This window comes from Danio rerio, chromosome 25 (assembly GCF_052040795.2).
Source record: "Danio rerio strain M-AB ecotype USA chromosome 25, GRCz13ab, whole genome shotgun sequence".
NCBI lineage: Eukaryota > Metazoa > Chordata > Actinopteri > Cypriniformes > Danionidae > Danio > Danio rerio.
Window position 1 is genome coordinate 27,122,632 of NC_141045.1, and position 18,674 is coordinate 27,141,305.

An 18,674-nucleotide genomic window follows, 5' to 3' on the forward strand; every position below is an offset into this window, starting at 1 on the left:
AAAAATAAGTCTTTCTTAGCAAATGAATTAAAATAAATGATAAATTATGACGGATATTGGGCAATAACGAAATTAAGATAAAGGCTCAATGGGATTTGTTGTGCCACTTTACAAAATAAGGTGATGGTGAAGCTGAATAATAAAAGAATAATGTCTGCATTAGCCTGTATACTCTGCATACATTATGATTTTATTAATATTTAGTTATAATTTGAAATTCTTTACTCATCAAGATTAGGTTAAGTGTTTTGTGGGGGAACATTATTGAATCCACTGTAAATGGCTTTAGCGCAGTCCTGCGCTCACTGAGCAGCACTTAACACCGTTTCTCTGCTGCTGCTACTGGCCGGGATACACTACTGATTCGGCTAATTTAGCATGTTTTGGGTAGGATTGTTTGTTCATCTTTCACCAGTCAATAACATTAATTTCATTTTCTATGACAGCGGTTTCAATGCAGCGAGTGGCCTCGTCATGTCCTGTCAGCTCGCTGAACACTGCTCCTTAGTGCTCTACCGTAATATGCAGTATATAAGAGACCGCCAAAATACCTTTATATACCAGCGGCTAGAATGACTGTTAGAATAAAACAGGCGGCTGGCCTGACCACTGACATAATTCGCTCTTTTTGACATCTCTGTCATAATTTGATTCACATTTGCAGGGATGGATTTCAATGTTGTAACAAACAATTTGATTACTTCCTTGCGATAATCGAAATGCATCACATGACTGTTCATTTACTGCGCAAGCCCAAGCCCGGCACGACACCGTCTAAAATGATAGAAATAAAGTCCAAATCCAACAAAGATCTTCAGCTGTAGTCTGAACTAGTAACATTGTTTGGTCGAGCTGCAAACAATGCAGGGATTAACCTGGACCCGCTATGACTAGCTGCTGCAACGTCCAGCTGCTGCTCTCGTCCTTTCATGTGATACTCGATGACTTTGAGCCCCATGGTCCCCAACGAAAAGGTCTTTTTGCAGAATTTACACATTGCCTCTTTGCCATGTTGTTAAATTTACATTCTCCCATCTTTGCATTTTGAACCTCACATCAACAACCGCGTAATGACAGCACGCAGGTGCAGACCGGCGTCAGCGTCTGTACTCTGTACCCGACCTACCGTAATAAGCTAATAAATCACGGAGACTGTCATTTCTCTCCTGTTTCACATACTGAATTAATCAACTATTAGATGTTTTACGGTGGACCACTGTGCTTCCCTATTGTCATTAAGCAGACCAGCTGAAAATTTAATACCTACAGCCACTTTACAGTTAAATTTAAGACAATTTAAGACCTTAATTTCCCGGATTGTAATTTAAGACATTTTAAGACTTTTTAAGAACCCGCAGGAACCCTGATGATGTTACAGTTTCTGTAAGCTCGTCGTTAACAGTCCTTAATACTGGCTCAGTAGTTTTAAGTTTTTGCCTGTAACGTCAGAGAGTCCTAGAGCTGCTCTGGCAATGGAGCGATATGCATCCTTTATTGTTGTGTAGCAATGGTCCAAAAAATTATTTTCTCTGGTGGGGCATAAAATATGCTGTTTGAATTTAGGCAGCTCCTGTGTGAGTTTTGTCAGATTAAAATCACAGAAAATGATTAAAATGTCCGTGTGTTGTTGTTCAGTCTCTGTGGTCAATGGCACTACAAATGGCAATACTTTTTTCAGTAACTAGTATTCAAATGTACTACTGTTTCCCCTGTCAAGTTGTCATTACTGTTACTGAAAATAAAATGTGCATAACTATAATTGAGAACACTGAAGCAATTTTCATGTGGGCAGCTTATCTCTTAGACATAGGAACTCTCTTTCTCTGGGGTGTGTTTGTGTGTGCATTTGGGGCTGGGGCGGGACACATAACCAACCAGTGATGATAACTGGTGTGTCTGTGAACTTGCTGAAACTGAAAATGGAATGATTGGCTTAGAGCAGGGCTAGACAGTGTGACCGATTCGCTAGTATTTGCAACTAAAAATAGATGTGTGTAAACTGGAAAATCCATTTAGTCGCACAAGCGCGATACGATTTTCGCCACGGTGAAACAACATGCTCTTCATGCTAAGTTATGGTGTATTATGTTGGAAATCTATTGTGACTGTAGCACACGCTGACGTGATCAAAAACAGCACATCTCTGGTTTTTACTTCACGTCAAAAATGTTTCTGTACCGTGCACAAGAAAAAAAGATCCTCAATGCGTCGGTGACAAGTAATTCTAATGTAATGAAGCACCTCACATCGTCACATATCGTCACAAAACTAGTGGCTATGCAGGTGATAATGTAAGTAACTATAATGCATTACTAAGAACGTGTCCAACACTGTTGTTTGTCACTGACAAAGAGAGACAGCTCTCCAATTTGCTCAACCAATCTGTCAAGATTCACTGCGGTCAGTAATTGCTTTTATGTGTCCAGTTTTCTACAGTTATGATCATTGTAGCAGTGAAAAGAGGGATGTTGATAAACCCTTTCATGTTTATTGGCTACTTTCTTTTCTCAGTCTTTTCTCAATGTAAATTTCACTCCAGAGGGATTAATGTTATAATGTTTCTCCTTTTGGGAGAAAAAATATATGATAATAAAGACCAAGACACCTCTGACTGAAAATCACAACCAAAAGCGGCATAAGTTTTGGTGCATTTATAATAATCAAAAACAACAGTAGCACCCATGGTCAAAAAAAAAAGTATATTTTTTAATATTATAAATATGTTTTTTTTTTCTTTTTTTTTTCTTTATATTATAGTAAGGCATACATGTCTTGATACCCAGGGTACCCTTTATTGTTGTTAATATTGCTCTCTTACAAGTCTAAGGCCATTTCCACATGTGCATGGGTGCTTTAACAAACAGGGCTTTCCCTGTTTTTTGTTTTGTTTTTTTTTGTTGTTGTTTTTGTTTTTAATCTTAGGGAATCTGTGGAATTTGCATGTTTTGCATTTGGTGTCAACCGAGCCATTTTGGCTGAGGTGAAAAACCTCCGGCTGTAGTTTCCATATGACTACATTGTACTGAAAGTGCCACACCAGTGTACCACATGTGACACTGTGCTTTTTGTGTTTTTGAGTGGACAAAAAGCAAAATCACATAAAAAAGTGTGGTTTTGAAAATTCTTGTGTTTGTGTGGACAGGGCCTAATTTGTTGTATAGTTCTGGAGGCATGATAGTATCTCAACTGTCTTGCTCTAAAAGATGATTTGAACGTAAATCAAATCAAATCAAATCACTTTTATTGTCACATCAGCAGCACGCGTGCTAATAATGTCCTATTATAGGCAAATACACACTTGCTGCTGTTGCTGCAGTGCTGGAAGGCAAATATTCTGATAGCCATCTGCTAAATGACTACATTCACTTAAAATCACTTAAATTTTGCCCATATTAAATAAAAAAGGCTAACTTGGACTCATCAATGTGCTCATATATAATTGTTCTTTTCTGGGTTTGATTGGTTCTGTTGTACTGGTAAAGATGTTCCGAAAATACAAAGAAATACACTTACCGAAGAATCTCCTTGCGTGTGAAGAAGGTACAATCCTACAATCAAAAAGAATAGAAAAATTACTTCCCTGAACAAACATATGACTGCGACATTATACTTTTAATATATTAAATTGGTAACACTTTTCAATAACAATACATGAACAATGACGTGTTAATGTGTAAACTAAACATTAACTTATTATGAGCTAATGATGAGTTTTAACTACAACATGAGTTCATGAGTGAATAATGGCTACCTTAATTACTTTTTAGTACATGATTATTGGGTAAGTAACATTATTACATCATTATTCATGTACTGTTATTGTAACGTGTTACCATTTAATTTACATCTGGCATAAACCCCAAGCAATATCATTTGATGAAACAAATCATTGTGGAATATTTGTCTCCAACACAATAGGTCCCTCAGCTCTTTCTCTTCAAATGAAATCCAGTTCCCAGAAAGAAAACCAAAGAGGAATATTCTGTATTTCAGTGCTTCATAAAAGGCATTCTGAGAATTTTACTTTGTGATTATTTTGATTTCATTCTGATCTATTACTAGAACAAGATCAATCACATTCTCCATGTTATTCAGGTCCTCCAGAAGCTTCAAGAGAACACCCTACTGCTTGGTAACTTTAGTCACACAATCACTCTCTAGATCCTTCTTATTGACTATTTCTGGAGGGTGGAAAAATTTTAGTAATAAAGTATTACAAGCAGTTTTGATTATTTGACTCTTTATGATGAATTGCTTTTTTGTGTCCCATAATCAATTGTTGTATTTCTTAAGAAGGCAGTTAAGACCTAGGTATATGTTCACTGTATGTGTGTGTGTTCTCATTCCTCACTCAATTGCCGCGTTTCCACTATCGCGCCTAAAGCGAGCGAGCCAGGGCGAGCCAAGGCCAGTGGCGTTTCCACTGTCACTTCCGGGACCTAATTGGGCCAAAGCGGGGCTTTCTTGGGGCCAGCGGCCGGTCTTTTTCGGCCCGCCAAATACCTTGGGCCAAGGAGGGCCAGCTGGGGCTTCGGGGCGGAGTGAAAGGAGAGGTGGGCAGTTTTCTGATCGCACATGAGTACATGCGCCAAACAAATAAATAAATAAGGGAAAGAAAACATCTGGCCTTATAGTCTGGGGTCTTTTTGCATATGATCGCCCTTATGTTTCCCTTTTAAATGTAAGGCTGCTGCATAAAATAATTAAGTAGTTTTAATTTATAGTGACGTTCTTTGCTGCGTCCTCCTTTATGTTTCAATAACGCATAATAATCATTACACCATATTAAAAACACAGTAGACAATAAAGGTTTTCGAGAGTTTTTGTCAAGTTTAAAATTTGAATTTAAATGCCTGTTGAGCTCTGTTGATGCTGCGAACGGGCAGATATTAAGATAATACACAATATAAATACAACAGAAAAACATAAAACTTGACAAATTACGTGCCCACTTTCGTAGACTTTAAACAATATAGTGTCATATCTTGATAAAATAGCCTAAGCTATATTGAAATATAATTTAAAGAATTACAAATATCGGATATATATATATAAAATCGCATTAAATAAATAAACCAATATAAAATAAACAAAAGCTAGCTATAACAATGTAGGTAGCCTATATACAATACATAAAACAAACCGTTTTAAAGCCACATATAGCCTAACTTTCATTTTACAAAGACCTGAAAAAAAGGTTTTTGGTAATTTCCAAAAACAATAAACACCGGAGAAGGTTTGAAATATTATTTATAAAGTATTTGGATACGATGATATTAATCAAATCGCGCAAACAGAGCATTATTTGGGTGAGTGAAAGCAGAATACAAAATGTGTTCTATATCCTCAAACAAGTGTTTATATTTTTATATGATGTGGTTAAATTTATAAATTAAACTTTAAATGAAGAGCTTTAGTGAATAGCTAAAACACAAACACAAAATGTGTTCTATATCCTCAAACAAGTGTTTATGTTTTTATATGATGTGGTTAAATTTATAAATGAAACTTTAAATGAAGAGCTTTAGTGAATAGCTAAAACACAAACACAAAATGTGTTCTATATCCTCAAACAAGTGTTTATGTTTTTATATGATGTGGTTAAATTTATAAATGAAACTTTAAATGAAGAGCTTTAGTGAATAGCTGCTGAGCGCAACAAATATGGCTATATTTTATTAGGCTACTCGCTCTTGTGCCGGAAACACTTAACACGACATCAATCAAAACGAGGATGTTATAAAATACATTCCATATCGAGTTATAAAGGAGAATTTCTGTGGCTTTATATTATGAACGGCTGCGCTCACTGTGATGGGTCCCTGCGTTAGTGGCGAGAGCACTCGATGCACAATGCCAACAGTCGGTCGGCGAGTAAACAAATGTAATGAATGGAAATACACAGGTCTGTGCGTATAGACATTTCATGTACTGCTGTACAGTAATGTGTCATTTGTTTGTTTCGGTTGATTTTAATGGTTTTGTTTCCTGATGATTCTATGGTGTGCTTTATTTGCCTCATTCCCGCTGAAGTGGGCGGGTTGCGTGACGTTTGATTCGAGGACGTTCTGTGGGCGGTGTTTGCGTGACGCGCTGTGAGCTACTAGCCCGACAGTGGAAACGCGACATGATTTCGGCCTCATTTCTCAACCTCCCGGGCTATTGGCTCGGCCCGGCCCGATTAAAGCCCTGGCTCACACTGGCGCGATAGCGGAAATGCGGCTAATATGTGTGTGTGAACTTGGATGGCTTAAAAGCAGAGAACCAATTTTGAGTATGGGTAAAACGTTACCTAACAAGGTTCACTTCGCTTCACTGTATCCCCAATGCCTAGTTTACTCTACACAACTTTTAGCTTCAACAGATTGCTGTGCTGTTCAGACTACATGAGTTGATTGTTTGTCTTTCACACACACACACAATTGGACAACTTCTCTGTCACCCAACAACTTTATCCAATCTCCAAAATACAGTGAAATACTGTATATGTTCAGAGAGTAAAATTGCCTACTTGTGTGATGATGACCTTCCATAGGCGGAACGTGTTAAAGGCTGGGGAAGGCTTAGCCTTCCAACAAAACCAAAAGTGCTGGCCAGCAAACTATTCTGGGGTGCGTTTCCGAAAACAATTATTAGCCAACTAAGGTTGCAAGTTCCATCATTACAAAAATAGTTAATTGATTTGACGTTTCCCAAATAGGTCGTTCCAAAGAACATTCGCAAACTGTTTCGCAAACTTGTGCACTTGCAACTACACCTCTGGAGCTGTAGTTAGAAACATAGTTCCAGGCTGTGACCTATTCCCAGTTATCCCAACTATGCCCTACTCATTTAGAACATTCTAATATTTAAACTATATTTTATAGTAGGTTATTTTTTAAGAGATGTAGCTTTCAAAAAAAAAACTATATCCTACTTATAAGAATAATAATCTTTATCAGTACAATTAATATTATTATTACAGTATGATTTTTTACATTTCCTCATAAAAATAAATATAAAATAAAATTTCTTAATAAATAGACTTTTTTAATTATTATGGAAAGCAAGTGCATGTTTTACCAAAACCAATGTTGGATTTTTTTTAAAAATGTGTTTGCGTGTCAAACAATATAATTTGCACAAAGAAATTATGGGGTTCTCATCTAAAGAAACTGTTACTCCACTCCATTCAGAGCATCATTATGGACATTTTCCATTATAACTAACAAGGTTCAAATGATAGATGTGCGACAGAGAAACTACGTTTTTTGGGTAACCCTCGTCGCTACATTGTTCTTTTCCCGAATAATGCATCGTACTATGGTAGTTCAGCTGCAAGTTATGTTGTTGTTTGAGAGACTGCACATTGCATTGCATTTCCTAAAAGCAGAGATATCATAAAAGCAATCTTGAAAACATCAGTCGGATACAATAAATATTGCATTTCAAACACAAGTAAACATTGTAATAGAAACCCTTTGCACTCAGGCCTAGGTAGGGCACCAGGCGAGCCATGAAGACAATGTGGAGATGTGGATGTGGAAGTGCTGAATGTCAGTGGTGAAGGTGCACAAAGCATAACAATTGACTTCCATAGTATTTGTTTTCCTACTAATGAAGTCAGTGGTTACAAGTTTTCAGCTTTCTTCTAAACATCTTCTTTTGTGATGAACAGAAGAAATTCATTAAGGTTTGGAACAACTTGAGGGAGAGTAAAATTATTATGTCCTGACAATAAGTAAATGCACTTTTTATTCACAGGAGCAAGCATTCATCTTGTAGAAGAAAAAATAATATTTAAGGTGAATTAAAGATTCACCTTTTCCATGCTTCGTGTTAACAGTAAGAATTCTGCAGAAGGATTGGAGTCTGTAGTATAAAAAAATTACACTAACTTTTTCATCACATTATCTCCTTTTTAATTATGAGCAAACATATATAAGACATCAAACTGCTTCGATCACATGTCATGTTCGTAACGGTTTAACAAAAAAGTTTATAGTGTATAATAAATATTATCACAAATAAAATGAAACTTTACATACGAAGACAAAATATGTCCATGCTAATTATGATCGACAACTCCTCTCAGGTCTTTGCTCTAAACAACCATAATTTTGTGTAACAGACATGATCATTTTGAACTCCCTATTAATACAAGCAAATGACTAACACTTATTTGCTCATTATGATGCTGCATTACATATACTGACTTACACTACATAATATCCATATGCTATATCAAGTTCTTTAGGTGTTTAGGAGTTTAGGTGAGAACTTTAGGAGTTTAGGTGAGAGTAAGTAAAACTGGCCACAATTTCATTTGCCTAGCAGGGAAATATATCTTTTAAATACTTTAAATACAAAGGTTGGTTATTTTATATTTATGTAGCTGTGATTTTGTTGGAGATAACTTTCATGAGAAAATGAAAAGACAGCATTTATCTTGTTAAAAAGTCTTTCCTCAGCACTGTCATGATCGCTCTGTGTAGGCAACATTGTACAAAATCTTTACAAGGGGAAATTTGGTGCAACGCAATCTTCCATAACTTTAACTTAAATCTGCTAATTATTTCTGCATACTTGCACAAGGCTCTCACAGAGTTGAGGCCCACTTAATAACCACTTAATATTTCTTCAGTCCAGCGCTCAGGAAGCAATAACCTTCTTGCATTTGGCCTTTTCCTGCTGTTCAAAATGCGCACGCTCAAGTCAAGCTGCAGGCACATGCGCAGGCTCTAGCCGAGTTTTTTTTTTTCATGCAGAGCATATATATGTTTTTACTTTATTTATTAAATAATATTTATAAAGATAAATTATCAAAGAGACACAATTTATTTTCCAAGCACTTTATCCAAAATCTAAGCACTTTTTAAACCCTGAAAATATAGCCTACATTAAAATGAAAACAATTTTAAAGATATCCAGCATCTGACAATTGTGCTTGAGTGCTTATTAAAAATATTTTACAAATTGCAAGAATAAAATCTTGATATTGATCTAAGTTTTAACTACATTATTGGAGTTACACAATCGGTTATAAACTATAGCCTATAAAATATTATTACATTAAAGTCATCCATTGTACATGCCTATAACCAATGGCTATTTTTCTATGCTTATTTAACATAGCCTACACAAAACTTTTCATAAACTTTCTCCCTCATCCTGGTCTTCTGTATGAACTTTTTACAACCTGATGTGACTGCCGACGAGAAAATGAAAGCAAGCGCATAGCGTGGACAAATTAAACTATTTATTCAATTGACTAACACATTAACTAGAATAAACTAAAATTAACTTGTAAACAAATAAAATATTGCCATAACTGTGACACAACTAGAATTTGATACCATTCTCCACGCAGACACAGTCTTGTGTACTCTTGTGTCGGGCAATGATTAAATTCAAGTTCATCAGGAAACACTAACATCAGGAGCTCGATAAACATTGACCTATTATAGCTTATTATCTTTTTTAGCAATTCTATAACTTTCAGGGTATAAAAGCACCATGTTAGCATGCAACATTGTTTCCGAATTGAGTTTTGAACATTTGAACGTGCGTTAACCTTAAACAACAAACTTGCTAGCTGGTATCGATTTAAATCCGATCTTGTGCGTGCGCTACATTCAGTGTATTTTATAAACCAACAAAAGCCACGAAGATAGCCTATTAAAAGGCACTAGAAAGTTGTTATCTAGGCCTAAAATGTTTTTAAGCCATTTTATAGTTTAAGGTGAAGCACAGACGAATATTCAGGTGGTTAAATTCATGTTCAGTATATAAATTTTTTTTTTTTTACTAAAGAAGATATATTTTTTGAGTTTATCACCAGAACTATAGAAACTGTATTATGTTAATTAAAAAAATAAAAAATGACACAGTATCGGGATCAGTCTTTATAGGTCGATACTCAGAATTTTGGTATCGAGATCGGATTGGTTCCAGAAAAATGGTATCGGTGCATACTTACAACAAACATAAAGAAAATAACAGAAAAATGGGGTAGATTTGGGAGCTAGTCCACAATCATTAAAAATAGCATACTGCACAATGCTAAGACCAGTATTATTTAATGGCAGTATAGTGTACATTACATCAGCATATTAGCTTTAAAAAAGTTTAAATGAAATATCATTCCAAATCAGGAATATAGAGCCTACAGCACATAATCATTCTAAGTCTCAGTGCTGCAGGTGAAAATGGAAAGAAACTTTTGAAATATAAAAACCTAAATATGGTGCACTGGTGTTCACTAAGGGGGTAAACTGAGACTCCTCCAGTAAGAGAAGAACTGAAAAACTCTTGGGAGAATGAGAAAACTGCAAAAATAATAGTAGTTTAAGATGAATTGCTAATGTACATAGATGCCAAGAAAATAAGTAATTTTCATCATCAAAGTAAGTTCTACAGTGGTGATACTTACAATACTTTATTTTGTCTGCTTCAAATGCCAATAGCTGGTCTGCAGGTGCACTGCATAGTTAATGAAGAGGAAAGATGTTTGTCTAAAGAAGTCAGTGGCACAATACAGTGTATCAAAACTGGTCAAAAACTCCAGGCTCATATACATACATACATATATATATATATATATATATATATATATATATATATATATATATATATATATATATATATATATATATACAGGGCTTTACATAAACACCCGCGGGTGGATTTCAGCTCTGGTGGGTTAGACAGACACCTCCACTAGCCACTTTGGCTGGTTGGAAATCTTTTTTAAATTGTAGTTTTCTTAAAAGCAGGTTTCGACAATAAGCATGGCCCAATATTCGTGCAAATGTGATATTAGAATCGAGAAGCAGCACGACTGACAAAAATAAATGTGTTCGCACGATCAAAAGAATGGTGAATGCAGAATAAGAGCATGATCACTCGCGCTAACAGCGTGCGCGCGCTCCCGTTTACTTGCGCAAAGCAACCATGCCTAGAGGAAGCGCAACAAGTGCGATTGGTTCCCTTTGAAATAGACTGGACAAAGAGTGATGATTGTGTCCTACTGCTTTCAAGAGCTTAAGATTTTTAAAAAATACACCTATTCTTTTGTAAGCAGCAGCGGTCACTGAAACTTTCATTTTAATTATTCTTAGAAGAGATTAATAACAGGCCTAACATTAACCGTGTGCACTGTATGTTTCACCTGCTTTCTTTTGCTTAGTTATTTTTGTTAATATGGTTTAATTTTCATATTTTACAATAACATTGTTTTATTGGGAGATTACTCGCCGTATATGTGTAGTTAACTGGTGATCTATGACTTTTAGCCTGGAAAGATTACTGTGCATATTTTAGATACATGACAATAATTATTTTTTAAATGTAATGTTTTTTTTTTAAAGAAAGTTTTGTTGAATTAAAAAAGTGCACCTATAAAGCTATATTTTACTTGTTTTTACACATTAAAAAAATTGTGGCTAAGAAATGCTTATTTTGTGTGGTCAGAGATAAATTTGGTAAATACTTAATTTTGAGCCCTGAAAAGTCATGAAATAAAAACTGATTGCATTGTGACACAACCAATTTGCTCATGCACACTGAGAAGCCAATACACAAAACACACAAGACGTTAAATGAATGAGAAGGCATGAGGACATGTGGACATAATACAATACCTTAATCTAGTAATTTAGCTTGTCAAAGTCAAATTTAAGCAAAATATATTTTCCCAACAAGAAAAGTGTGGCTAGTGAAAATGGCAAGCAAATCTACTAGCCACAGCCTATATATATATATATATATATATATATATATATATATATATATATATATATATATATATATATATATATATATATATATGCAGCAGGATATATACTAAGAGTTTATTTGCAAAAACAGATAACTTTATTTTTTAGAGACATCATATTTTATGTTGCGTTTACATTGACTGTAAAAAATACTGACGACGCAACAGTGCCTTTTTCAATTAAAGGCTTTGACGGCAAAACGCCTCATGACGGGCACCAATTGTCGCAAAAACTGCTAAAATTGGAGCCTGGGCATGCGCAGAAGGGACTACTAAATGGAGCCAGAGGGGAAGCCGCAGAATCAAGCCAAGCTTCCAAACAAACGCTTGTAAGTCTAATCAACCATTCCCCCCGAACTTCTCATTTGACCAGCCATATCAACAAAGGTTTGCTAATATAAATAGAGACACTTGCATTTAAAAACACATAATAGTAATCTATTTAAAAACTTAAGTTAATAATTGAATTAAAAAAATACTTGTTGGACTGCAAAATAAACAATCTTTCATACACTCCAGCCTAAGTTAGACTCAGGGATAAAAACACAAAAATATTTCTCTTTAAACAGGTTGTTGGTATTTGTTATCTTTACAGGGGTAGAAATATCATATGTAAAATATAAACAATAACAAAGAAACAACACATACATTTTAGAAAGCTTTTTTATTTTTGATTAGCAATCAACAGGACCCAAAATATACACACCAAGGACAGCTATTTAAAATTGTGCATTTAAAAGATAAACACCGTAAGATTTCTGAATATCAACAGGATATTTACACATGTCTGCACAATATAAAATAATCCTTGTCAATTTGTACAATAACCATAGTGGTATTAATACATCAACTAATGTCTATGCGATCTAGGCCTATCAGCTGCTGCAACATGGCTTGTATATTGTTTAGCTTTTTTGCCTCGATGCCTTAATATCTGGCAAATAAGAATATACCTTAATTTCAGTGTTTAGTACGTGTAAATAAATAATATAACTTTTTTTTTTAAGATTCTGTTACTAAAACATTATAATTTTTAAACAGCAAATCCAGTAGATTAACACAATAACATGCCGAAAGTCAAAATGTTAGAGACGTCCTTTAAATCAAATTCAAATAACATTACAGTAGATCAATGTGGAAATAGGCTAACTAGTTTTGTCTTAATTTTTTCACACTACCTGTATTTTCCCTGTCATAACTAGGCATGAATCAGCAAACTAATAATAAACCCTGATAAAACCCTCACTTTACTGAGTAAACAGTAATCCATCAGATCCATTAGGTCAAAAAGTATAGTTTACTGCTGAACTCATTTTATCATAGTAAAATAACACAGTAATGAAATAATAGCACTTCAATCTCCTCCCGAAGCTCCGACAGTCTGCTTTGAGAAGCTGTCAATCTCAACTGTCAATCACGATGACACACCCTGCTTTTAAAGCATTAAATAGCTAAAAATATAGTCTCAACAAAAATGAATATCTAAACCTTTATCAGCTTGATAACTAGTGCCTTGACCAAAATCATCTTTCGGGAAATTTTATTGCAAGTCTCATTGGGCTCAAGTCTCGTTCATTAACATGGAGGAGGCTGGCTTTATGACTTGTACTGCAGCCAGACCCAAGGAGGCGATCCAACGGCCGGGAGCATCACTCAAAAAAAGGCATGTGGCACACTTGATTAAAGAGTACAATGGCAAAACACATGATTTATGGAAATGATTAAAAGATTAAGAGATTTTAGTAGTTTTCAGAAATAATGTTTTTACATTGAGTATTGAAGATTTCAACTGCAAAAAAACTAAAATCCTAATTTATTTTAAAAATTGAGCAAAAAAATTTAAATAACCTCTTAATATTTTACCTTAAAACACGTAAGACACGTTTAAAACACGTAAGACTTTTAGGAAATGGTGTCTATTTTACTGGCCACACAATGAATGGAAACACAATAAAGATATTTACTGTAGTTCTAAGATTCAACTCAGGAACAAGATTTTCTGTATAAACAAAATTTATACTAACGTCAAAGAGAAACAAAGGTTTATGAAAACTTCCTCATGTACAGGAGTAGTGTCACGGTCGGTGGTGAGGGGAAAAAGGAGTGAGGACCCAATTGCAGAAAATGTAGGATTTATTATAAAATACAAATAAAAATAAAAGGCAAAACAAAACTACCCCGAGGGGGAAAACATGAATAAAAAGGGCAAAAACAAACTTGACAGGGCTGGCAGGACAAAGCAGGACTGGAAACAACAAAACAGAGTATTATCGACGACAAACTGGCACAGAACGGAAAACATGAGGGGATTATAAAGCAAAAGTAAATTGACACAAACAGGTGAACATGACAAACTAATAATGAGTTAACAAGGAGGATGGGACAAGACAATAGACGGGAGAGCGCATGACACAGAGAGACAACACAAGCCATGCGCTCACATAAAACGAGACTAGAACACGCAGCCAATGAGACCTTATTAACTGCGTGTTCATGACAACTGAAGCTACAATGAAGCACACAACAAAAGCATGTGACCACAATGTAAACACCGAGTCACGTGCTTTGACAAGAGACGCAAGACACGAGCACACTATAGATAAACACCTTACTGTGCGCTCACACATAAGCAAAGCACATGCTTCATCTCAGCGCCAACCAAAACTGAAACCAACTAGACTGAGGCGCCGAGAATGAAGCAGCGTGATGCTGACAACAAACACAAACACTAGTACAAGGGCGCGTGCGTCGGAGGCATGCAGAGCCCGCGCGGCCGCATCAAGCGGGAGCGCGCATGCTCTGCGCACACCCACGAAGGCGCGCGCACACACGGAGACACACACAATGACAGAAACGAGTGCTCGACTCAAGATAACTCGAGCCGAGCACAACAGGACTAGACATGACTAGTGTCCGGACTCTGCCACCAAAACAAGAATTTACATGACCAGAGTGGCAGAACCCTGACAAGTAGAGGTGAATGAGGTTGCAGAGAAGCTAAATTTAAATTAGAGAAACACTGTTGCTGTCAAACATTGTTTACTTCAATAAGTCAGTTTATTGGTAAAGGGATTGATTGAATAGGCCTATTCGGAAAAATGTCATACTCTCTTGTAAAAGTATTTTGTGGTATTTTCAAAATACAGTATTTTATTTTGATACTTGTTCTGCCTGCTGTATTATGTAGTTTATTTTGATACATTTAAAACTGAGGTATTTGGTATTTTATTTAAAAATTTATTTCAATCTATGTATTTTAAAATACATCCCTGACTAACAACACAAAATGTACAAAAATAACAAACACATTACTTCACATGCTTTTGTAGGGTCCAGCCAGTTGGTCCAATGACGGTATCCGCTGGTGAATGAAGGTTCACTGCATGTTCGGTCTTTCCAGTGCACAATGTTGATCTATATTAAACTTAACTCATATCTGACTCCAATTTTAGTATGAGGTGGTTTAGAACAGTGGTTCTCAAACTTTTTTCACCAAGTACCACCTTAGAAAAAAATTGTCTCTCCAAGTACCACCTTACGATGCTATTTTTCAACCAGTATTAAAAAATAGCGTCGTAGGCCTAATTAAGCAGCTACAGGTGTGCACAGTTTTAAAATGATGCAAATTAATTCCTATTATTAAAAATATGTATTATTGTCAATCACTTTAAACATTTTAAATAGTCTGAACATTAACTGTGCTTGCAGATAAAAAAAAAAAAGTTTTAGTTAAAATGTGCTTTTAAAAGTTCATTAAAAATGACCTGTTCTTAAAAAGTAAAAGGAAAACTGCTGTACTTAAATCTAAAGTATTCATAGTAGCCAATTCATCAAAAGCTGGAGATGTTGCTTGGACCTTATGAATATAGGCTATATGTCATATTCCTACACTTTCAGACAAAACTTTAAATATATGTTAAATGTACATATGACAGGGTTCATACAGGCACAGCCTTATGAAAATCAAGGAATTTTAAGCACTTTTTCCAGCACCTATTTTTTTTTCAAGACTGACATGCTATGTATTGAAGACCTGAAATGTATTCTCAGCAACCCATAAAATATTGCATATGAATAGATACAAATAAAAACCATTAATAATAATATTTATAAATCATATATTAATAATATAATAAACCTGCATTAAATGCTTGTGAAATCTTTTTTGTACTCAAGTAAAAATACTATTACACTGCTAAAATAACAAAAATTTTAGTAAATAATACAAATATTAGGTAAAAGTACAAAGTACTCTTTTTAAAAATACTAGTTGGTTACTTTTGAAAAAAAATCAGATTTTCATTATGAAATCACTTTTTTTAAGTTTAAACCTGATTGAATGGTTTAATTGCTTAATTCCAAAGCTACATGTATAGGAATTTGTACTAACAAAGGAAGTATGGTCGATTTTTCCTTTCATGACAATTAATCTTTTTCAATAGCACTGGTAAAACTACCACATAATCTTTAAGGCCATAGAGACACTTTTTGCCCATTTTTATAAACGATATTTTCAAGCTTTGAAAGGTTAAATTAAAGTATATGATGAAAAGATTTAAATTTAGCCTTTTATTTACATTTGTTACACTATTTTTCTTTACAATATGACAAATTTGTTTCTTAAATAGCTGTACATCACATGTAGATTTTATTTTACACTTGATCTAAATCTAAAATAGAACTTTAAAAAAATACAAGTACACTGTCAGTAAAAAAATAAAACAAATGGCTTCATTTTACTTGAGGTATTTGAAATATGACAACAATACATTTATCAAAGCAGTGCTTTAAGAGCCTTATTGTTAATTTTGATAAATAAACAATAAGTAACAAAGGATTGCTTTGACCTGTAATGCTTTAAGACAGATCAGAATACAGCTAAATGTGTAAATCACACAAATACCTCATCCAGAAACATTTCCAGCATAATTCTTTTGTTGTAAAGAAACAAAAAAAAATTTCACCTTCGCTAAAAGTAAGTTTCACTTCACAACACAGCCAAATAAGAAGACCATTAGCATTGTCATCGATCATGCATCAATCTATTTCTAAATACTTCATAACTTTTAATACTTTTGACTAAATTTAGTCAAGGAGCAAAGATAAATAATGTTTACTTTAATAGTGGAAAGATCGCAATTGTATTCAATCTGAGCACATGCGATCATGAGAGGACTTGCAGTTCATTTGAAAAAAGCATATTTAAGAGCTCGCATTTCTGTTTTAGCGATTTGCGTACATGAATGCTCACTCGTTTTAAAGTAAAGCACTCGCCACATTTGCAGAAATGAATAATTGCGCAATACCTGCATTCCCGCGCCGCCATTCAGAATGTATTTAGAGGAGTGACAGGTCAGACTGGCTGTCGGAGAGCGAAACGTGTATGTAGATCATCAAAAAGGCAGGACATATGTCCGCGGTTTTATTACTCTGTTAGACATCTCTATAGTGAAAACATCCGAGAAGCATTATTCCAACAAAACATTTGTTTTTAAGTTGTTTTTTCTGTCTCTGCAACACAGAAAGCATTTGTCCCGCCCTTACGTTTCACGCAACTAGACAAGGTCGACTGTGATTGGCTACTTTTCATGTCAGTCAAATCACGCTTCAGAATCAATTCTTAAACTTTGGAAACTGATTTTCAGCAGCTTATGACACAATGCACTAAAATAAACATTCTAAGCACAGCGCTGTGATCGTACGCTTCACAAAACAGCCAATGCTGATCACATTAATGTTATATTACGCATTAAAGGATTAAGTGTTAATTGTTTCTTTCAATATTCAGCGGTTCCTCCGCGTACCACTAGGAGGAAGCCCACAGTTTGAGAACCACTGGTTTAGAATATTAATATATTTATCCTCGTTTTATCTGACTCCAATTATAAAACATTGATAAAGTTATTTTGTTTCCTTTTACATTATTTTGGATTATGATTGAATATTCTTTTGATTTGTTATTATACCTTATTCTCATTTATTCAAATTCCTATAGCATCCCGAGTCTTGCACCGGCCGGGTATACAATCTCTTAATACAAGCTTGTCAGTCTTGGTCATTAAACAGAGGCGATTAACCACTCTCCTAAAAAGGCAGAACCCTACATTACTAAATTTAGGAGATTTTTATGTGGTCCCCATAGATCTGTTATCTACTTAATCAAGACAAAGTATTTTAATAATAATCACACAGGATTATAAGTTTGTAGATGAAGGCCTAAATACCCACATTTAGATTAGTTTCAACAATATTTTGTTGTTCTAAATAGAAAACTCATAGTTGGCCTTTTACAGTCTAGGTATACTTGAATTAATGCCAATATGTTAGTCGGATCTCTAACAACATTGTATAGCGTGCCACGCTGCTCCATCTACCATGTTTTAGTCCGTTACTAACCTGTACAGTGGCTTGTAGTGCTATGGACAACAACATTTACCAGTGATAATAACACGAGGTTTCAATAATTCAAAACATAATTTATTGGTCAGGTAAATGTATTATGCCAAATTCAATCAGTTAATTCATAAACGATCAATACAAAACATCAAATTATCAAAGACAAATCCAAGATGAAAAGATGCATTCCTGACTTTGAAATATACATAACATGGAGCATAAGCTCCATGTTACGAGCTGATCTGGGTAAGCAGAATCGCCCTGAGCCTTTCTCAAACCTTACCTTAAGTAATCCAAAAAATTCCCTCAAGGAAAGGGGTGTGTGCATAACAAAAGGCATTCACATTTAGTGCTGCCTGTGGAAAAGTCACACCCTTCACAGTGGTTCAAAAGATGCCTGAAGTTATATATTTATTGTTTTGATTATGTCTATTTCTGAGAGAATGAGACCATTGTACCAATCGCACTGAGACATTTCAAATGATATCAAACATGATAGATAAAGTCACTTAGGTTAATCTAG

General features: G+C 34.9%; 1 protein-coding gene across 3 annotated transcripts in view; it reads right to left on the reverse strand.

The window, feature by feature from the left end:
• Positions 1–18,674, reverse strand: part of cib2 (calcium and integrin binding family member 2) — a 78,854-nt gene that overhangs the window by 49,200 nt on the left and 10,980 nt on the right. For all 3 annotated transcript variants that reach the window (XM_087310517.1, XM_087310518.1, NM_200706.1), the window contains 1 exon segment: positions 3,514–3,548. In XM_087310517.1, the coding sequence (XP_087166643.1) occupies positions 3,514–3,548 (35 nt within the window).